The sequence below is a fragment of the Anguilla rostrata genome, chromosome 5 (genome assembly GCF_018555375.3).
Source record: "Anguilla rostrata isolate EN2019 chromosome 5, ASM1855537v3, whole genome shotgun sequence".
NCBI lineage: Eukaryota > Metazoa > Chordata > Actinopteri > Anguilliformes > Anguillidae > Anguilla > Anguilla rostrata.
In genome coordinates, this window is record NC_057937.1 from 55,078,048 (window position 1) to 55,100,778 (window position 22,731).

Here is a 22,731-nt window from a genome sequence, read left to right on the forward strand (position 1 = left end):
GGCTTCAAACAAAAGAGAAACACATCATATTATTGCATTGTTTGCTTCGTAGCCTACACGCCCATTCCCATGGTGACATTAAAAGTGTCACACGATTGGAACCCTTTCACTTTCCTAAAGGTGCAAGTCAGCTTCTTTGTAAAATCAGCCTCTTGAAAACGCAGAATTATCCCTGCCCAATAACACGTTGGCTACGGATATGTTTGTATTTTAAAAAGTGTATTCTTCACGAGTATGGTATGCTTAAATGGGTACCATGAACAGGGGAGAACGTGCTCATCACCTATCCTACTGTTAGGAGAAAATGCACTAGCTAACCAAATAGCTCACCACAAGTCGGAAAACCAAATACAAATTGTCAAAATAATGAGGACAGACAACGGAAATCTGTAGTCTTGATTCATTTTTATTGAAGCCAGGACTGAGAAGGCGCGTGTCCTTATCTTCGCCGGCTGTAAAAGCAAGATTCCGCATGACAGCAAAACGCATCAGGTTAAAGGCTCACAATCGGACCCATTCGGATATACTCAGTACATAGCCTAAATGCAGTCAAAAAAGATATTCAAATCTTGTACAAAAGGACTGTAAGCTAAAGCTTTATTTTTTTCTCCAAGTTTCTTTCTTTTTTTTTTTGTTACAAAGCAGTATGCATATATGCACTTATGATTTTGCAGCAAAGTGTAGTCAACTGAAATTAAAGTCTTTACAAAGCCTGTTGTTCAGTACACTTAAAACAACCAAACCCACTTATGATTTTGCAGCAAAGTGTAGTCAACTGAAATTAAAGTCTTTACAAAGCCTGTTGTTCAGTACACTTAAAACAACCAAACCCAATCAATGAAAAAAAAGAAAAGATGAAGTGCACATTTCAATTCAAGCAGCATGGGTGTAGTTTTATTTGAAGTTGTTGCCAAACATACAGATGCCTTATATGGTAGCCAGATTTAATTCTTTATCCAATGCCTCGCTTTCTTGGGGAAAAATATGAAACTCTGGCAGACCCGGTGGACCCGCACACCATTTCTTCTTGTTTTGTTTTGCAGTTAGCACTATTCAGGAAACTGATAACTCGGTGAAGTAGGCGAGTTGAACTTCTCACACACCCGGCCCCGGTAGTAATGCTTGCTGACAAAAGTAACCCGGGAGGTGCGTCAAATTCAGACCCGGCGGTGGTGCACTGCCTGGAGCATCCACTTGTGTAAAACATGGCAAACTTATAAAAAAAGGACGGCATGACCTTCAAGCAGTAATAAAAAAAAGAAAAGAAAAATGGACTAAAGCTTCCTTGAGAGGTCAATCATTTCTGAGACAAGAGGCAAAGGTAAACTTCAGAGACTCTGGTTATTTAGACAGCAACATACACTGCTTTTTTGTGGATCTTGGGTTCCATGACAAGAGCATAATTTAAAACACTATGAGTAAATACTCCTAGCTTTCCAATATTGTGCTTTGAAATTAAGCAACAGCCTTTAGATGCTAATTTGTGCCTGGCTTTAGTGGTATATAAAACTGCTTCGCATCTGCTGAATTATAGGTCCAGACAGGTTTTTTCCTTTTCATTTTTACTTCCCCTTACAAACAAATCAGTTCATGCAACAAAGTAGACTTTGCACCTATTGTGGTCATGTGGTTTTCCCTTAAGAGCAAAACGATACAGAATTCAAACAACTCAGGTTTCCAGACTATGCCTACGTGCCACTGCAGTAACCACTAAACCTATTTCGGAATGATGGGTGCTTAAGGTATGAACAGGTGAGATTTTCACCAGCTGAACAGACGAGAGACTAGGCCTATTCTACGCAGAGAGAGTACAGCGATTATACGTCTTTGGTTCCAGGTTCCAAACCTCTGCATTTTCTTTTAACTTGTTTGTTGCCGTTTCAACTACTTACATCTTATAAACACCACTGTTCAGTCTCACCTGAAGGAAATCACTGACGAAGTAAGAGGGTTCATTGCAAGCACATCTTAAGTCAATATGTCTAAATTAGAAATGTCTACTTGGGTAATTCATTTTAGAAGTCCTGCAATTTCAAACCATGTTGGAAACATAATGTGCATGGATCCCAAATCCAATCACTGCAGCTTTTTGAATTTCTGTATACTCCCTAACACATTTCAATAACTTACACAGTGAAAATGTGATATCGTAGTCATTATGAAAATTAAGACACACAGGACCGTTACTGTTAAACTGTAGATTTGGACTGGTCGGATTTATGAAGTGATCAGTCTGGAGTACAGTCCAAAGATGACAAGGAGTGAGAAAATGACAAATTTTAAAACTTTAAACTGAGGGGACAGAGGCGTGTGCCCACTGTGCCAAAGTTAATCTGTGAACATTTAATCTTTTTTCCAATGACTGAATCGCATGGAAAGAGGGAATGTTTAATATCAAGTGCCATAGTTTCATATTTAAAAATTTGATACTGGCAGAAGAACAAATCAAAAATTGAATTTACAGAACCTTTTTTATATATATCGTGATTAGGTTTAGGAATACACTGATACTCCATTAAAACCATAATTACCTTGATCTGAATTTGGCCACGCAATGCTGAGACGAACACGCTTTTTGCGCTCTTCCTCGGGACATGGGCCATCACTCATCACTCTCAAAGCTTCTAAAAACATGAGATTTGACAACTTTTCGGGCGACTCCTCGCTAGTTTAGAAAAAGAAGGCATGCTCTCCACTGCTCAGTCGAACAATTTCATCTAGGCCACAAAGTTAAAGAAAAAATGTCCTTAAAAACAATATTTAACAAAGACCACATAGCTGTAGTACAAAACCAAAAATATATATAAATTATTCGTTTAACAGAGCTGGAAAAAAACAAAAAAAACATTTGTACTAGTGCCATTGTTTCGGAAGCAAGCACCTCCACTATGACACTAACAGTACACTGCGCCAGGCACTTAGTTATAGCAGGTTAGACCCCGCCCCATCCGCATCCGAAATAATAGCCTTCAAACCTAAACTTTGCCACCTGACAATGATTTGAGATATTTCATAATTACGATTAATTAACTGCGTTCTACACAGAAACAACCAAAGCTAATGTTTTTTTTTTCTTCTTTCCAATTAATTGCTTGTATTTACAGAATACTTACATCTACGCTGCCTTCGCTACTCCGGTCTTCAGTTTATCGTTAGATTCTGAACGATGCATATGCTTATATTCTGACGGTAAATCGTGTGCATTTTTGTCACGTTAGTGTCATGGCATAAATTGAGTTTTATATTAGTCAAGTAGCTAGGCGGATTTTCCTTTACAACATTTTAGTGAGAAAAAAAAAGAAAACAAAAGGTTTGATTTATATATAAATACAACGGCATCATATATCGAACTTTTTTTTTTTTTACATACTACATACTTTTGCAAAAAGTCAATGTACTTTTCATTTTGAGTGAATACATTTAGAATTTTTGCTTTATCAATTATGCACGCCTCGGGGTTTGCTTTCCTTCCACGATACCGCTAAACAAGAAGCCAAGGCGCTTTCGAAGATGAAGTCAGCGGGTAAAATGTATTCAAAGCCGACCTAGTTTGGAGACGAGGGAATTTGGCCACTTCGCGGGAAGTGCACGCGCATTACATAATCCGATATGCCTTTCAAAAAATCGAGTCACGCCTTCACTTTCCTCTTCCAACATCCTGTCACCTTTCCACCACAAAAATACCCGTTAGCAGCTCGCCATATTCGACACTTTCACGCTTTCTGTTGCCGACTGATATACACATTGGGAATTTGGTCATATACAGAAATGTATGCGTTTTCTTTTTTTTTTTTTGCTTTTTGTTTGCATTTTTGTCCATGTGCGGTTTCTTAATTGTGGTTTCAATGGACGATGCTGTGGATGAGTTCACGCCTCGTTCTCCGTCAGTGATGTGTTGTTGTCCGTTACCACGGAGTCTGGTTTGCGTGTCATTCTGTCCAGCTCGGCCTGGACATCAGTCAAAACCGGCTTCTGCCCTTAAAAAAAAAGAATGAAAAGACAGAGAGTAATTTCCTGTAGCGTCTGTTTGGGTCACCTGATAACCACCATGACTCATGATGATTGGCTGTTAGCGTGAACTGTGCACGTGCTGTTACATGCTCAGGCAACATGTGATGCAGCATGGTGAAGGCTGGCATGCACAACAATGAAATATTAAAAAGGTTAAATATTTAAAAAATGTGTGCATGCAAGCCCACGTTCTTTCCTCCTGTAAAGTAAAGCAGTATGAACACATGAGCCATGACAATGAATTAGCAAGCACTTTTGTTACGCTCAAAAGAAACACAATAAACATGCGCCAAATGCTTCTGATTCAAATGAGGAGCACGGATCAGCAGCTGATGATGTCACTGTTGGGGAAGTGAAACGTTTGAACGACCGGTCCGCGCGCACAGCTTTTCAGAAGGTCCCGGGGTGCGGCGGGTCTGGACCCCATCCCCTCCTGGATAAGAGGGGAGGGCGGTGTCTCTCGCTTTGGGGTGAGCGTGGCACTAAAACCAGACGAGGGCGTGGTGCAGAGGCCGGAGCGGCAGACCGCTAACACTGCTAGCATCGCTAGCGCCGCGCGCACGAGGCCCGGGGGGAGACCGTACCTGCTTTCTTGGCCGAGCCCTGCTGCACCCCTCCTCCTCCACCTCCTCCTCCTCCTCCTCCTCCCCCTCCCGTGCCAGGGCTCCCGGGGGCCCCCGTCTTTTTACTCAGCAGGCTGTTGAAGAAGTTGGCCAGGACACCCTCGTTTGCCGCGGCCCCTGAGAGACACACAAACACACACACACACAGGCTCGCTTCAGGAAGTAGAACACACCCCCAGCACATACACACACACACCATCTGACTGCAACATGGCTGGAGGGGCTTTTGGCAATGGAGAGGCTTGTGTGTGTGTGTGTGGGGGGGCACAGTTTCCAACAATCCGATCTGTAGGGCCTGAAGAAGAGTTTTTGCCTGATTAACAGGGAAGCTGATAAAAAAGGTTTTTCATTTTCTTTTTTTTGGGGGGGGGGGGGGGGGGCATTCCCCACAATGCACAGCTACTCACGCTGGTCCGCAGCCAGCTCGCACGCTGGGCTTAATGACGGAGAACGTGTCAATATTTTTTCTGCAAACAGGCCCAGTGGAGGCGGTACTGTGGAATCTATTGTTCTGGGAACTGTTTCAACGGGTTCCACAGGGTGGCGATGTTTGCACAGGCAAGCACACTCGACACCCAGAACGCTCCCGCTCGAAGAACAGCAGCTTCTCACAAACCCTCCCTGTGCGACTGGCCAAGGTGCCCACGTGAGCAGCAGCTGATGCTAGTTTGTGAGCTCCGACGGCACAGAGCTGGCCCTTTGGTTTTTCCAGTGTGTGTAATGTGGCTGTGTGAGCCGACTGACCCTTCATGTTCGGGTCCGGTTTCTTGACCGCAGTCATGGGCGAGACGCTGGCGACGTTGGCGGGGCCGCTGCGCCCCGCGGGCCGGGGGGATCCCGACGCAGTCCGAGCGGGAGACTCCTGAGGAACGGGCACGGGCGAGAGTTAGAACACACCCAACATGTACACACACGCACACACACATACGCACACACACGCACACACATGCACACATATACACGTACACACGCACACACATACACACATGTACACTCGCACGCACGCACGCGCACACACACACATATACACACAGACACACACACATGCACAAGCATACACGCACACAGAGACGCGCACCCACCCACCCGTCCACTCACGCACACATGCGCATGCACACTCTCTCTCACACACACACACACACACACACACACACACAGCCGCAGACAGGCAGTGCGCGCTGGAGGCATTATCTTCACGCACGCACAGTCCAGAGGCCCGCTAAAAACGATTAATAATCTCAGACATTTACACACACTCAGCATTATCGGTGCCGTTTCCAGGGGCAACCGGCTGCCTGCAGCTCTTCTCATAATTACAATGTAAAATTACAGACGTTCGCATAAGAAGCCATTATGACTCCAATGTAATTCGCCGGGGTCCACATGAGCATATATACTGATCTCCTATGCCAGCGGCACAGAGAGGCCTTGGTCTCATTACTCTATAAATAGCCAAAACCGGAGCCCAATTCAACAGGAATTTTTTACTGGTATTCAAATGTGGCAGCGTGATGTCAACCGAGGAAATAGCAGAGCTCCATATTAAAAGCTAACGAGCTACACTGAAAAAAGAAGGGAGACCAGCCCTGCGGTAGGGTTTTAAGACCGCTGCTTTAGCCATGGCGTCAGGCATCCAAGCTCTGCTCGTTACACTCCGCAGTGTAAACTATCACTTCCTGCAGAACCGCTGCCCTTAGCTGAATGCATTCAAGCGCTCTGTATACGTCGCTCAGGATAAGAGCTTGTGCTCTATATGAAAGTATGGTGAAGAAATGGTACGAGAATAAAGAAAGACAGTAAGAACATGAACATGTCTTTATTCGTTAGGCTATTCAATGTAAAGGCTGAAGCCCCTCAAGGTGAGCCTACCCTGTGGCTCCAGCATCACAGGGATTAAACTTACCGCTGCTCTTGTGGGGGTGGCAGGCTGCTTCGACAACAACGACTAGAGAAGGGAAGAGAAGAGAGATAATGAGCAATCTCAGGCAGTGTTGCTTTTACATGCAAAAAGTCTGCCTTACAAAAGTCATTTTTTTGCAGGCTGAATCCATAAAAGATAGGGGCAGGAGGAGGGTATGTTTTCTGTTATCTTGTTACATCTTGGTTTCTGAATGTTATTTCCATTCTAGGTATGAAAAATTTCAAACTTAAAATGCACTGCATCAAGAGTAAACATGACCAGAATCCTTTACAACTCTCAAAATCGGGTGACAAATAATGCAAAGTTCTCAACACAAACCAAAGTATCCAACATCAATCAAACCAGCTCATACAGAGTACACTAGCATCAGAGATAAGAGAGAACAGCCACACCCGCTTCTTAGTGAGTAATGACCAGCACGTCATTTAGACCAGAGGACGGTGGGACATGTAGTCCAATCACACACGTTGCATCACCTGGACGTGTCTGCGGTGGCCACCATTAGCAGCACAGCAGCGTAGTTACTGTTTGACTGCAGGCGCACACACACACGCTAGCAGTCCCAGGCCCTCACAGCGGGAGCGTTTGAGACAGCGGCCTCGCCTCAGGGATGGGTCTGCTGGGAGCAGCCAAACCCTCAAACGCTGAAAGCCAAAATCGACTCAGCGAACCACCCCCCCTGAGGCAAGAGGCCCACAAAACGTCTGAAGCGAGGCTCTCTGGCCAATTAGGGGGAGCACCGAAACGACTTCACTGGCTGCCCCATGCGAGCACGTCTGATGGAAACGGGCTTCTGAGGTCCTGGAGGAACTTATAAAAATGTAGCTGCTGCCCTTTGCTATTAAAGCTTCTACATGTAGGGCAGGGAACCAAGAAACGTTTCTTGTGATGCCTGTGGAGGGTTTTCTAGTAACTTTTTATACTCCGGTAGTTTTTAATCCTCCAGTTATGAATGCCAGTCGTATCTATAAGCCTGTTCCACTGCTGTAAGACCCTCTGTGGACTGAGGAGAGTATACACTAGCGTGTACACCTTCTGAAAGGCACACAGCAGGATTTCCACTTCCGTTCACTCCGCGATCCAGCAGCGGTGCAGAGCACAAACTGCACAGCAGGCCCAGGCAGATCGCAAGCACGCAATCGACCAGAGGGGGCGCTACTGACCGGGACGCTATTGGCATGAGAATCTCTGCCAAAACGAGCAGTGGTCCTGTCATGCATTGGGGTGTACCACTGCACTAAGAACACATTCCTCAGCTAGTCCCTCAAAAGTCCCCTTTTTTAATCTAGCTTAGCGAAAAATTCCTTGAGTGCCAGAAAGGCGGCGAGGGGAACGGCATGCTGTCTGAGGGCGTGTCCGCGCGCGAGGGGGCCGGGCGCTGGGAGTCAGGTGACTCTGCGCTCACCTGCTGTTTCATGAGGAACACCTGCTCGTCCTCCGCGTTCACCTCTTTATCATGGACCAGCTGCCAGGCAGAGAGAGGGGGGGGTTAGATAGAGTGGTATGAGGAGCAGTATGAGGTGGTGTCTGTAGCTGTGCATTACCAGGTGCAGTACGGACAGGATTGTCCATATCCTTCTCCCTCACCTTCCGAACGGGAGGCTTCGTGATGAAGTCTTCGAAGGGATCCTCTGGCTTAACCGTCGAGAAGTTTTCGTGCAGGATCCCGATCTTTTTATCGTTGTCCCAACCGGATGGACTATGGCAAATAAATTTTTTTTTTTAAAAAGCAGTAATACTGTAAGTCATAAATATAAATTCACAAACAGAAATAAAAAACAAAACAAAATGTAAATAAAAAAAGTAATGTAAAAAGTGAAGTAAAAGTCCTACAGGCTAGCTATTCTATGGGCAGCTTTGTAGCCATCTTTTATTAAATTTTACAGGTGACCACATCTGTTCATTTAAGTTATATTAATAAAGAACTTGATTGACGTTGAATGATGGCCCACATTCACAGTAACCTCAGGGACCGGCTGCAGGATCGCTTACATGAAGACCGCATCCTTCTCCACCACTAAGGCCGGGGTGGTGAGCTGGAAGTCGTACAGTTTGTGCACCATGTATTTGTACAGGAGGTCCAGGTTCTTCTCCTCTTTCACCGAGGTGTAGATCAAGGCAGCTCCATCTGAGAGGGGGTCAAGGGCAGCAATGGGACAGGGTGGGGTTGGTAGGGCAGTGGGCAGTCAGAGAGAGCTGCCCAGTAAAGAGAAGGGTTAGAGATCAGTAAGAGGGAGCTGTTCTATAAAGAGGGGGGTAGTAGCTGGTCAGACAAAGCTGTTCTGTTGGGGGGGGGGGCCTGGTCAGAGAGAGCTGTTCTTGAGGAGGGGGCAGAGGCCAATCAGAGAGAGCCGTTCAGTAAGGAGGGAGGGGGGCAGTAGCGGGTCATTGAGTGCTGTTCTGTAAGGAGAAATGTGGGGGGGGTGGGGGGGTCAGAGCGCTGAAGTGAAGGATACACTGTAAGCAGAATCGGCGGATGTGTGACTGGATGAAGTCGAAGTGCTCCTCCCGGTAGTCGTGCTCCTTCTCCAGCACACTGACTGCGTCACACTGACAGGGGGAGAGGAGCAGCTCATTACAGCAGCACAGGAAAACACACACACACACACACACACACACACGCTTTTACAGGGTCTCACACGTAGTCTTCCTCTCTCACCACCCCTGCCCCAGGTTCTCTCCCTGTCCCTCTCCCTCTCACCCCCTGACCCTCTGACACTCTCTCTCTCTCTCTCTGGAAGATGCAGTCCCACTCTCTCCCACAGAAACACACTGTCCACACGGTGGGAACGGTGAGCGCGTGCAGCAGAGGCCTGTGCGGCGGGAGGCTCCTGTGGAACACGCACAGGCCCACCGTCGCAGGGAGAGCACAGGAGTCAGTTCTGTCCTGTTCTGTCACCTGCGCTCGCCCTTCCCACGCCCTCGCCTGTGAAAATCCTCACCAGTGTGAGTGTGACAGCACACGCCCATTTTTAATCAACATCCCCACCCCTTTCTAACCCAGCCGCACAGGTGAATCATCCACCTGCTACACCCACAGCTCTGCACAGAAAGTCTGTCTTGAGTGTTTCAGTCCTGTGGAGACTTCCTGTAGTGAATCTAGTTTTTTAAAAATATCAGCTTGTTTTCGGTTACTTTTTGCTTGACATGTGAAACAGTCTAGCCACATTAGCAAATATTGAAAGGTGTCAAACTGTCTCTCCTCAATGACAATCCTTTTAGTCTTATTTGGCAAAAAAAAAAAAAAAAAAAACAGAAATAAAATAATTCTAAATATTTACAAAATACTTAAGACAGACTTATTTTGTGGTTTTTGCAGGGAGCCCAATGGATTCAGCTTCACACTGGGACACATGGCTCTCCATTCTACTCTATGTGCAGTAAAAAGCCACTGAAAAAGTCAATTAGAAAACATGAAAAAATACACTGCAATGCCTCGGTCATCTTTATAAGGGAAGGATTGGCTGAAAGCAAAGGCCGTGTGTGTGTGTATATATTTGTGTGTGTGTGTGTGTGACTGTCTGAAAGAGAGTACCTGTGTGTATCTGTGTATATACTGTACATGTGTGTCTGTGTGTGTGTGTGTGTGTGTGTGTGTGCGTGCACGCGTGCCGCTCACCTTTGTGCAAACTATTAGCACTGGAATGCCCAGGTTGTGTGTGAGTACGTTCTCCCCCAGCGGCAGCACCACCTCCTCGTCCTCCGCCCCACCGGGAGGCCCCCGTCTCTGGGGAGAGCCCTGCGTCGCCTCCTCCGGCTCCGTGTACTCCTGGAAGTCCTTCACCACTACAGGGGAACCAGAGAGAAAGGGGGGGGGCACACATCAGTACCATCACAGCCAATCAGTGAGCCTGCAGTGCTGTGTTAAGTAAAGGAATAAAGGTGTTCTGGCATTAAACATTTAACCAGAGTATTCACATAACCAGAGTATTCACTTAACCAGAGTATGCACTTAACCAGAGTATGCACTTAACCAGAGTATGCACTTAACAGGAATATGTTGGATCCAATCAGGATCAGAACCAGCTGCAGAATACCTAGGAGTGTTCTTACACAGTGTAGTTATAAGGGATTGACAGAGCTCGTTGATGATGTCATTCCTAAGACAGGTAGCAGTAAGCAGTGGGATCAAACCTCCTGATTACACAGAACCTGCTGTAGCTCAGATTAGCATACAGGTGGTAAATGAACGACACGCCAGCACCTCGCCCTAAAGCTAGCAGGCAGCCTTTTGACAGTGACAGACAGAATTACTGTGTACGAAACAAGTCCTTCACATAATAAATTGCCGACTACTGAAAGAGAAGCAGGTAATTTGTGGCTTCAGATCAAAGCCTGCGCTGTTTTGGGGAAAGGTAAATGTCAGGGTATGATCACAGGCATGCACAGGCAAAACACTTAATCATTATGTCAGCAGGAGCCTATAAAAACACTCTAAGTGAATCTGACAAATTCCTTCACGGAAAGCAAATTTCCAGCCAATGAGACACTGTCATAGCAGCAATATGCTGACGTTGCTTTACTCTACACCATAAAATATGTTATGAACATAACCATTTTATTGCACAAGTGTGTGCATAGCAGATCAGAGTCTGGGAATTCACTTTCAGATTTATAGATATGGAAGAATGCACAAACGGCAAAAAAGCACTTTCTCCTGGTACCACAGCTTTGCAAACATATTCTGTAACCTTACTTTCAGAAGATTGTTTGGCGGTTGCATCCATATAATTAAAGTGCAGGTGACCAGACCCCTGGCAAAAACAACCATTCCCACACATCACAGTGACAGATAAGCGCTGATATCGCTTGCTAACCGGCATAAGGGTGGCAAATCGGCTCTTGTAGACTCTCACGGGGAAAGCACCGCTTCTCACACGGCACAATAAGCCAGCGGCCTTGAGGTCTTTTCTCCGCGTTTGAAATGACACGCGCGTGAGTCACCGCCCGCTTTCCTCCGGCCGCGAACATTCGCCGCCGCAAAAAAAACAGGTTTGTTCAAGGCGCCGCAGTCGCCGTGGCGAGAGTCACAAAAGCGGGTGGACGGGCGGGAGCACGGCGAGCTCGGCCAATCGCCCGTCAGATATTCACAGCCAGAAGGGCGTGTGTGTACGAGCCAGGAGGAGGAAATGTGCAAGTGTGTGTGTGTGCAGCACACAAACGGCAGGGGCTGGATGGGTTGCCTTGGCTTGCCCTGATTCACTGCACGCTCACAGAGCTCTGGTCGACCCATGGGTGATTTGGGAACAAGCAGTAGAACCTCTGTCGCTAGGTGAACCTGCTCCTCCGCTGTCCAATCAAAAATAAGCCAGTCGACAGTCTCCAAGCTGTAGCCTACGGGAGCTGCAGCAACATTGGGCAGCAGGTACCAAGCCCCAGGGAGTCGGAAAAAGCCAGCCAATAGCATGCTTCAACCCAGCATTCCAACGCAACCATTGGCCAGGCTATAACTGGAGCATGATACCAGCTTTATATTGCTGTGCTAGTCCACACAAAGCCCCAATAAACCAGGAAGGCACATTCTGACCTCCAGGCAAAAAACAAAATCACTGATCCAAGACCAGCTCACCCAACCTTAGTCCTGGGCCCAAGATTGCATAAAACCAGCTGAAACTGATCCAGAGTCAGCACTCAGGGGCAAAGTGGGCCTACGCCAAATAAAGGCTTTGGTGACAGCGCAGCACGACGGGATTGGGTGTTCAGACTGCGCCGCGGCAGCTCACCTCTTCCCAGGCAGCAGCCACAAAATATGTCACCACAGCCCAGTATCCATGGGAACGGGAGGGCTGCACTTCCTGTGGAACCTGAGGAATGCTGTAAGGATGTCCAGGAGGGTCACCAGTGCACCATCCTGTCTCTCAGCGAGGCACGCTTCCCCTGAAACACCAGCCCCTCTGATATAAACACCATCTGAGCACGTGCAGAATCACAGATCTGTGGTACTACACCAGGCGATACCAGCCTACACCACAGGGGGGTCTGTGGAGCTGTTATAAGAGATAAACTAGGCCAGGGCTGCCCAACCCTGTTCCAGGAGATCTACTGTCCTGTAGGTTTTCACTCCAACCCTAACAAAGCACACCTCATTCAGCAACTAGAGATCTTGGTGAGCTGCTAAATAGAAGAATAGAGTGTGCCACATTGGTGTTGATGTGAAAACCTACAGGGTGGTAGATCTCCACAATGCAAAATCAAATGGCTATTTATTTAAAAAAATTAATATTCCAGGCCACTCAACAGTTCAGATGACAGAAGCACCTTCAAATGGCTCTTAATGTACCAATAGGTTTCCCCAAATAAATACTCCATGGATCAAGTCTCTCTTTGAATATTAAGATCCTTTGGAGCAAGCAGGCAAATTCTGACAGTGTTTTACAGCTCTGCAATTGAGTGCATACTGCATTATGTAGACACTGGCTGGTATAATAGCCTCACAGAACGACTCAAATCAGAGCTATTCAGACTCCTTAAAGTGTGCTCTAAGATTGTGGGGGAGTCTGGCAGATATTTCAAAGGAAGTGCGGTAAGACAAAGAAGAGAATAATATCACCAATGACACCTCGAGTGTGTTACATAATGAGTTTCAGCTTATGACATCACAGAGGCAATATGGAGTCCTGCGGTACAGACGCATATGATTCAAGCACTCTTATCTCAGAATCCATTTAAATCATGAATGCAAGGTCCAACGATGTGATTTCAATTTGACGGTGAAGGGAGGGGTTGAATCATGGAGATAGGCACGTGGAAGTAACACAGTCATGTTTTGTGTCGATGAATCCGACTTTCATGTTTGTAACTATGTGAAACGGCGCCGCTTTAAAATGCCAGATACATTTCTGTGCAATCAGATCGCACAGCCCAGGTCATGTGACCCGTACAGCTTCCCCTCCCAAGATCAGACCCGCCTGAGGCCCAGCTCAACTCTGAGGACCCCCCTTTCATTTCTACCTCCTGTAACTTCACTCAAAGTTCCTTTCCATGGCAACAGCCTTTACCCTTTGACAGGCACCACAGTTAAAACCCAAGTAAGCCCATTTTGGGAGGAACCGGGCCATTCAGAATCCACGCATGAGAATGACAAATGAAAATAACGCTCGAGTTGCTTTTTTATTTCGTTTGGAGGCACAAAGCTCTTGAGTGTTAAGTGTGATGCTCCTACAGTCATTAAACACTCAATAAGGCCTTATACTAGACAGATGAGCGTGACCACCAGGCCCTGCAGGAAGATGCCACCTCCCTGCCGAAAACAGCGCTGTCCTTTATCTGCACGGCCGGTGGCGGAGTCACATGGCTTTGTTTCTGGCTTCACTGTGAGCTTGTTGCACACACATGGGACGTCCTGGCCTGATATTTCATAAAGCTTTCGCTTTGTTACAGGAGCTGCTGATGCAAACGAGGAAATCCAAATGTGAATCTGTCACCATAATTACTCCTGTGTTATTGCCCACAATGAAGTCAGGAGGTTAATCAATAACCCATCAGTGTTAAAAGAAAAAATCCATATGCATATAAACTAAATCAAAAATTATATACATTTATTTTTTTATTTTCAATCATACATACAATCTGCATACTATCGCATTAAAAATAAGGAACAACACGTGCATTTAACAAAATAGGATTTTATCCTAAAAAGAATAGTTTCAGTGATGTCCTAAATTTGTATGGATGCAATGGGACGATCCAGGTAGCTTACACTGAACTCCGCTTTCTGTAGCACAATAAACAAAGGACTTCATTTGACCACAACGGGATTTGAATGGGCAACAGTCTGGTCACAAGACGGTATCCATTTTCCACGGAACTGTCTACCGTCTGTCATCCGGAACGGCTCAACAGGACCTGCACTGCCACAGTTAGTTTCCATCCACCTACTGCCACTGCTGTGCAAACATAGGTGGTGCCTAAACACATCACAGTGCATTCACTTCCATGTAGATTATTACTACAGTAATGTTCAGTTCATTTACACGATAGCCATGGTTATAAGGCAAGGTTTGTATGGTCACACTGCTCTCTGTACTTTAAAGTCGATTTTGGTAAGAACTCCCTGTGAGATCCCTGTCACTCATATGGCCTGTCGACAGCCATGTCACAAGATAATAGTATATAAAGTTGTCATCTTTACGCATACATCACTGTGTAGTGAACACAGCATACATTTAAGCCAGCCATGACTACAATGAAGCCAATACTCATCTATCAAGAACTGTCCATTCAACCATCGCATTAGAAGATCAATTACTCCTTATTAATACATTAATAATTACACCCTTTATGTAATATACAGATAATAGAACTGCACTACAACAACCGCATATATCCAGAATGTCACAGGCACTGGCCTCTGGAACAGGGCATCATGGGATTGAGTCCCAGCTGAACCAAGGATGGCGGCTAGTCCCCAAAAAACAGGGAGGCAGCACTTCACCTCAAAAGTCTTCCTGTACAAATGGGGTATAAATGTGACACAAGGACATTTCTGCAACCCCCCCCCCCCCCAGTACAGAGTGAATACTGTACCTTAGAGCCCTGAATCACACTTATAAATAAAGCCTCATCTATATTTGCTCAGCCAGACGCATGGAGCCGTGCTGACGTAGCAGGAGATCACTCCAATTGGCCGGTCTGGTTTCAGCGAGGACGGCACTGACACAGCACTCCCAGTGCCCAGAGCATCGGCCATGCAACGTCCTGTAAGACTTAATGGAGTGTGATGTAACTTCCTGTCAGCCCCTTGTAGCTCAAAGGGCTCAAAGCCAGGGACAGGAATAGCGCGCTCACCCACAGCAGCTTCGGCCACTGCGGGTCTTCCCGGACGCGGTTCTGTACCGACTGGAAGCCACTCATCGGCTGCTTTCACACAACGCTAACTTAACGCTAACCTGCTTCTGGGAGAAACCGGAATGCCTTCATCCACTGCCCATTTGAATGATATTTCAATACTGTCCTTGATTACAATGCGAGGAAAATGGACCTCTATCTATGTAAAAAGCTGTCTCTGGGTGCAAGCAGAAGTTAAACCGCAAGTAATTTCACAGTAGTAGGTGGGGCTTGCACTATCTTTGACAGTTTGCCAAACGTTCCGCGAGGCTTGCTGTATATACCTATGCTCCTACAGATAACCGCCAGGGAACCTTTGGTCACTACGCTGAGAAATCGGGACTCTTTTATAAAGAGGGCGTGTTTTTTTAGCGGAGTGAGACAGAGTGTGTGCTGTGGTCCACTCGACTATGGATTGAAACTTCGTGGAGGAATACTGCTGCACACCGATTACGCAGGCTCGGTCCAGTTTAGCGTATTTCGGTGAGCTGGCGAACATCTGGCCCAGCGTGAAGGGTGTCGCCTGGCCTCGATTTCAAAAGCTTAAAAGGCAAAAAAAAAAAAAAAACCACTGCTGGTATTTTTGAATGTGAAACCACAGCAACGCAGTGAAAAAACAGAAACACCGAGCAGTCGACAGAGAACTTCCCCTTCCTCTTTCTTGCACAGGGGTCAAGTTTCTCACCAGCACTGTGGGCATTAACCCCTTGTGCGCAGTGAACTTGCACTGCACTTCCGCTTCAATAATTAAAACGCTTTTAAACAGTAAGCCACCGCGAAATCAACCGCGTCCAAATCCTCGTACGGAACTAACTTTGAAAGTTAAATTTAAACCAAGCTTTGAATGATTTTCCAAGTTCATTCCTCTCACTTTCAAACTGACACATGTCCTGGGGTCAGACACAAACACACAACCTTGACTTGCTTTATCACAACACTCCCAACTCCTGGGACTCTTCAGAAGGTATTTTTGGTTGGCCTTTTTCTCTGCGCACCTCGGGGGGGAGACTGAGCATGCAAAGCCAAAGCACAAACAGCCAGTTCATAAGTCAGGCCTGTTATTTTCAAAATCTAGGAAAGAAACAATAAGACATTTAGAGCAGAACATTCCAGAGAATTCCGCTTGTACTCTGTACTGTCCTCCCAGCTAAGAACAGTTTAAATAATCTCGCTCTCTCTCTTACACGGCACAACATGGACGGCGGAAGGCTTGTGCTGTGTGACTTCCCATTTTCTATTCCCCTCCACTGCACCTAATGACATCAGACTGCACAGACTCCAGATCTGCTGTCTAGCCGGCCACGCCCCTCAAAGGTTTCCACGGTGATGGCCGACAAGTCACCATGAAGAACAAAAGGGCCTGGTTCCACCTGTAGGTGCACGTTACAGAAAGCAGGACCCTATGCATCTATACCAGACTGCTTGCCCCTGGAACTCACACACAATCAGTGAACTCTGAACATCCCAGCTCAAGAGCCAAATTTCTTGGCAGGCACTCGCCTGGTCCTTCCTGGTGAAGTATCACAAGATGCAACAACAGACCAATGATGCTCAGTGATGCTCAACATGACGCGGTCCATTTAGCGCTATACCGTTATGCATAAAGACAGCCTGAGTCATTAAACCGCACCAGGCATTGCCAGACCGTAATTTGGCTTGCAGGCCTGAGAAATCTCTTCACACTTCTAATGAGGAAACCGCTTGACTTCCGCTTCACTGTCCTGCCATGAAAGTGATAGACTGCCCAGTCTTCAGCCAGCCACCTCTCTAAGGCACCAAAATCAAATAGCAGCACACACCAGCCAGCTATTCTACTCCCACTAAGCCGTGTGAGTAAGTCAGGCCCCGGAGGACGACACCGGGCCCCAGAGCGGGCTGGAGCGCGGACAGCCGCGGGGGGGGGGGGTCGTCGAGCGCCCCGAAAACTCACTCTTCTGCTCCATGGCCCTCATCTCCTCCGGCGGGACCTTCAGCCGGTCCACGTGGTCGCGCAGCACGCCCGCCCACTTCCGCAGCGACTCCATGATGGTCCAGGGCCGCGACATGTCCGCCACGAACACCGCCAGCGTGTCCTGCAGCGACTCGGCCGGCACGGCGAACTTCAGCAGGCCCTTGTGGTACAGGTCCCCGTCCAGGATCCACACGCTGCAGCGCGTCAGGTCTACGGGGGGGGGAAACAGGTCGTTATTTGGGGCAAGCAAATTTAAAACGCATACAAAACACTAGCCAGTCAGCTGCTATGGACTGCTGGGCTGACGCCTTGCTGGAACTCATCCTTGACAGGTCTTTGCCGGTGAACACCCATGTATGTAAACAGGTCCTTGGAGCCGAGCCAGCTCAGCGAGATGTGAAATTTCAGCTAGTCTCTAGAAGAGACCTTCGCAGTCGAACCTGCGGATGATTCGGCAGGTAAAATTCACACACAGCTTCAAAAATCAACAGCATCACATCTGTGAAAGGGAGTGGAATTTTCCATCGGCTGGAAGGTAAAAGGATTCGGGTTCCCTTAACCCTCCCACACCACGGACTGACTCACCATTGACAGCTTGAGAATTTCTCTTCTGTGGGACACCTTAATAAAGTTATGGGCCGACAAGCCATTTAGAAAATCAAACCAGAAAACCAACTTACTTGTTCCACTTAGCTTTTGCACCACAGCTAATTTTTTCCCCCCAACTCAAACAAACTGGAAAAAAGACGCCTTAACGTACCATCTCGGTCTTCGTCGTGAACGTTCAGGTACTGGTACTCCAAGCCCCGCCCTTTCTTATTGTGTTCCGCTCCTTGGAGCTTCGCCATGATCGTCGTCTTTCCTGAGCCATCCTCGCCTGTGGGAAGCACGAATACTGCGCTGAAGGAGCCTCCACACTGACAACGAGGAAAGGCCTCAAGCCACTGGTCACAAGCATGGGACTCCCAAATCACACATCCACTATGTGCCATGCGTTGTTCATTTAAAACAAAATACTCAGGGGCCCAACCTGGGTTTGGACTCATGAGTTAATGTGGGCAAGGCAAAAAGGGAATCGGAATAAAACTGTTCATTACTTCGCCAGTGAACAGTAGCTGGTACTCGCTGCGTTTATGTACAAGCAATACAAAGTGCACAGGGGAGAATAAACATTTCTGAAATAAAAGTCAAACGGCTATCATCGGGCTACATATAGCAAGTAATGTTAACAGGAATAACAAAGCCAGGAACAGAATAATGTTCAGCACTATTACAGTACCCTATTTTCTACTTTTTACCATTTAAAAACATATCTGCTTCCAGAAGCCAATAAACACATTAGTCCACTGGTCTGACAAGAGGTTTTTAAAAATATTTTCTAACAGTGTGTGAAGTATTGGCAGTGTATATTTCTCCCCAGTCATAAGACACAAGGGGTAGCTAAAAGGTAAAAAGATATATATTTATTTTGATTTGCAAATGTGACATTTCCTGCTATCTGCTATATATATATATATATATAATTTGAAATATAATTGATATACGTGTGTGTAGGCCTACATATAAACACACATAGTGCAGACAGGAATCATCAGTCAGGCCAATGGACTAAGTAACTGATACCGTGCTGTAATGAATGAGTATTTTAGGACTGATGATATAACGCCAGTTTTTATGTAATCGCAATGGCTTACGGACATGCCATTCGATACAAAGCATTACAGTGAGAGGACAAGACGTTTAAGATTCCGGTGGTTGGACTTCACACTTACCGAAAACCAAAATATTTTTCCCAGATGGTAATTTGGAACTGGACCGGGTGGAAACTTCGCTTAGAATAGAGGACCTAAAGTAACAGCGAGACTGCATTAATAATAGATAGCCTGACATTGATTCTCCGTTCACATGACTCCGCAGAATTAATCCACCAGCAAAGCAAGCAAAAATAAATATATATTCTAAAACTATTTTTCACATTTTACAACATTAAGACAGTATTGTTCAAGTACTATAACACAATAACACTTCCTTTCAAGTGCTCGCTAGACATTGCTTTTTGACAGCGAGCTAGCTAACTTACATTAGCCACCTAACGCTAACGTTAGCTAAAAAGACAGCAAAGAATATGCTTGGCAGCGTACGCCAAAACAATAACATTAGCTTGCTAGCGACCGGCATCCTCGTGTGCCTGTACCAAGATATCCTCAATGTGAAAAATGAACAAGTGTTGGAATATAAAGAAACGTTACACATTTTATTATTTGACTAATCTTCAGGCCCGTGCTTTGTTGGCAGGGACCAGCCCAGCTAGCCAGTTCGACCGATGGGAAGAAAACCTGGATTTCTAACTGCTAGCATGCTAGGTTATACACTAGCTACGGACATTGCAAAGTAAGCTATATACCCAGCTAATATCTCACAGTATTCGCCATGGATTTGCAGCCCGAGACCCTGTGCGTCGTTGCTGTATTCCTCTTTAGAGGCTCGGTTAGAAAGAAACCTTTGTCTACTGACAGCTAGCTAGTTAACGTCCACTGGCGATACAGTTTGGAAGACATCCCCGGCCGGTTTGAGGATGCCCCAAGACTCCCGGAATGACAAAGCAGGATTGCCACGCTGTACTTAACAAAAATACAGTATTAGTGGGGATTACTGGTACTTGCCACAAGTTCTGTCCTTCTTCATCCTCATTACTATTTTCTAGGGTGTCGCCAGCCCCGGCTGCGCCCAGGAGCTTCTTCTCCAGCACGGGAGCCATCTTGTTACTGTAGCCACAAAGAGAGGCATCACCTGGGCGCATTAAGGACCCCGGTTAGAATGCACTGCAAGACCATCAAACTCGGCCACTCCCTACATTTTCCATATCATTAAATATTATTTATCACATGGGTTACATTTTATTACGTTATGTTAGTGAATACGGGCAGATTACTCCGATAGATTTAATATTTTGATAAGGCAACGAAATAGACATCTCAGAAGGCGTCACCTCTCTGAAAATGATGTCATCATCCGGAGTAGCCACCGTGGATGTAGCCACATGGAGCCTTCACTGTCAGGGAACAGTGAGGACGCCTGGCGCTGATAAGGGGAATCGGTTCGTACAGTTAATTGGGGCGCGCCGATTTGGGTGTGTCTCCTCAATCAGTGCTATGTTGTTTCTTGGTTAAAATGCCTCTACGTTCCGCGTAATGGTGTGGGACAATATATTGCTTTAAATTGTTATAATGTACGAATTAAAAGGTTGTGTTGTAAGTGCCATTTTCTAATATAATTGTAAACGTTTTAAAAAGTATTGCAGTAATTTGCCTTTTTTGACATTTAAGAATAAAGGGCGATTATAGTTCCTGCTTTACGCCCATAGGTCCTGCTGGCGAATGCTGTTTCAATTCAATACATGCGATGATAAATGAAAATATTCAGTTTTAGTAGATGGCGATGTTGTTATACGTATTGGCTCCATCTGGTGGTAAAAATTCGGTACTAGGTCTCGTTTTGTCGGCCCTGGCAAAAAAGATGGAAACAACTGCTGGATTAGCAGAAGCAAGGTAATATAATACCAATGTATAAGAAAGGTTTTCGTACTGATCCAGGGAACTACAGGCCTGTCATTTTAACATGCATCACATGTAAAATACTGGAATCAATCATTAGAGACAAGTTAGAATTGTTTCTTGAAAATAACAACACCCTAAGGGATAGCCAGCATGTATTTTGCGAGGGAAAGTCGTGCCTGACAAATCATTTGGCATACTTTGGGGAAGCTACCAAGTGTTTTGATTGTAGCAGGGCTTATGATATTATATATTTAGATTTCCAAAAAGCATTTGATAAGGTACCACATGAGAGACTCACTGTCAAAATGAAGACAGTAGGAATTATAGGTGGTATTTCAGAGTGGGTTCAGCACTGGCTACTGGGTAGAGCATAAAGAGTAGTTGTCGAAGGGATCTTATCTGAACAGGGTACTGTGGGAAGGGAGTTCCACATGGATTGCTGCTGGGACTACTGCTCTTCCTCATTTATATAAATGAGGACATTTATATAAATGACCTTGACGGGGGACATTGAAAGTCCATTCATTAAATTTGCAGATGATACAAAACTGGGAGGTTTAGCTAGCAGTTTAGAATCTTTTAAAGTAATCCAAGTAGATTTTAACAAAATCCCAAGGTGGGTGGAAACCTGGCAAATGAAATCCAGAATAGCTAAATGTAAAGTTTCACATGTGGGAAATAAAAACTTAAGGCAGGACTGCTTTACGAGAGGAACAAAATTGGAATGAGCTCAGTTTGAAAAAGACTTTGAAATAATAGTTGATCAAAGTCTTTCAGGTTCTAGGCACTGTTCTGTAGCAATAAAAAAAAAAGGCCAACAGGATGCTGGGATATATAGCAAATGTATTTTGGGAAATGTATTGAGTATAAATCCAAGGAAGTTATACTTATCTTATACAATACCTTTGTCAGTTCTGGGAATAGTACTAAAAAAAAGATATAGAGGATCTAGAAAAGGTTAAAAGAAGGGGAACTAAATTGGTTCCTGGTATGAATGATAAAAGTTATGAGGAAAGACTTAAGATGCTTAATCTTTTCAAGCTTAGTAAAATGAAACTTAGGTGTGATTTGATTTAGGCTTTTAAATTCATAAAAGGGATTAACATATTAAACTACATTAGAGATTCTTCAGGCTGAGTTCTGTCAGTAGGATGAGATGATAAATGGAAATTACCTAAATGTAAATTGCACACAGATGTTATGAAGTATTTTTTTCACATAGAGAGTAGTCACTGAGTGGAGTTGCCTGCCAGGTCATGTACGAGGGATATAAACTCTGGGGGTTTTCAAGACCAGGCTTGATACAGATAGTATTGATCCAGATACTATCTAGCTTGTAGGAAACCAAGCACTAGGAACACACGAAAAGTGTGAGCATGTTGGGGTGACTGGCCCATTCTTGTTATTATGTTAGGTTACAACATCAATCAATCAATCTTTATTTATATAGCACATTTCATACAGTGGCTGTAGGCCAATGTGCTGCACATTGGGCTACAGCCCAATTAACAATGAAACACAGCACTGTCCAGACGGTTGTGCTTCTAAGGAGCGAGAGCCTTTGCATAAATGCCATTGCAAATAAAGTTTAGGATCGTAATGTTTTCGGATTAGTCACAGAATCTACTCAGTGGATACCAAATATCATTACGAGGCAGAAATGAACTTAATTAAATGAGACTCCATCCAGACTCTAGGAAAACCGTGCCAAGTGCCACGGGCCACTTCATCGAGTTGTAAGTTGCTGACCCACTCAGATCCTTTTCCTGGAAAAGAGATGCATTATTTGGTGCGGAACTGTAGGAGGCCACCAAGGTTTATTTTAGCTGCCCGAACGAGGCT

General features: G+C 45.6%; 1 protein-coding gene across 2 annotated transcripts; it reads right to left on the reverse strand.

Annotated features, from left to right (window-relative positions):
* Positions 1 to 388: 388 nt before the first annotated feature.
* Positions 389 to 20,146, reverse strand: LOC135255711 (cytoplasmic dynein 1 light intermediate chain 2-like). 2 transcript variants are annotated; one of them, XM_064337239.1, is made up of 14 exons: positions 19,996 to 20,146; positions 19,105 to 19,178; positions 18,093 to 18,209; positions 17,312 to 17,542; positions 10,175 to 10,341; positions 9,012 to 9,105; positions 8,548 to 8,683; positions 8,143 to 8,254; positions 7,961 to 8,020; positions 6,538 to 6,579; positions 5,379 to 5,496; positions 4,596 to 4,751; positions 800 to 3,977; positions 389 to 712 (listed from the first exon to the last, which is right to left on the reverse strand). In XM_064337239.1, the coding sequence occupies exons 1-13, from the start codon at positions 20,130 to 20,132 to the stop codon at positions 3,868 to 3,870; spliced, it is 1,554 nt and encodes a 517-aa protein (XP_064193309.1). In that variant the 5' UTR covers positions 20,133 to 20,146; the 3' UTR covers positions 389 to 712; positions 800 to 3,867. The 2 variants fall into 2 exon arrangements, with proteins under 2 accessions (XP_064193309.1, XP_064193311.1); XM_064337241.1 differs by lacking the exon at positions 389 to 712 and having other exon boundaries at positions 873 to 3,972.
* Between the last annotated feature and the right edge of the window lie 2,585 nt (positions 20,147 to 22,731).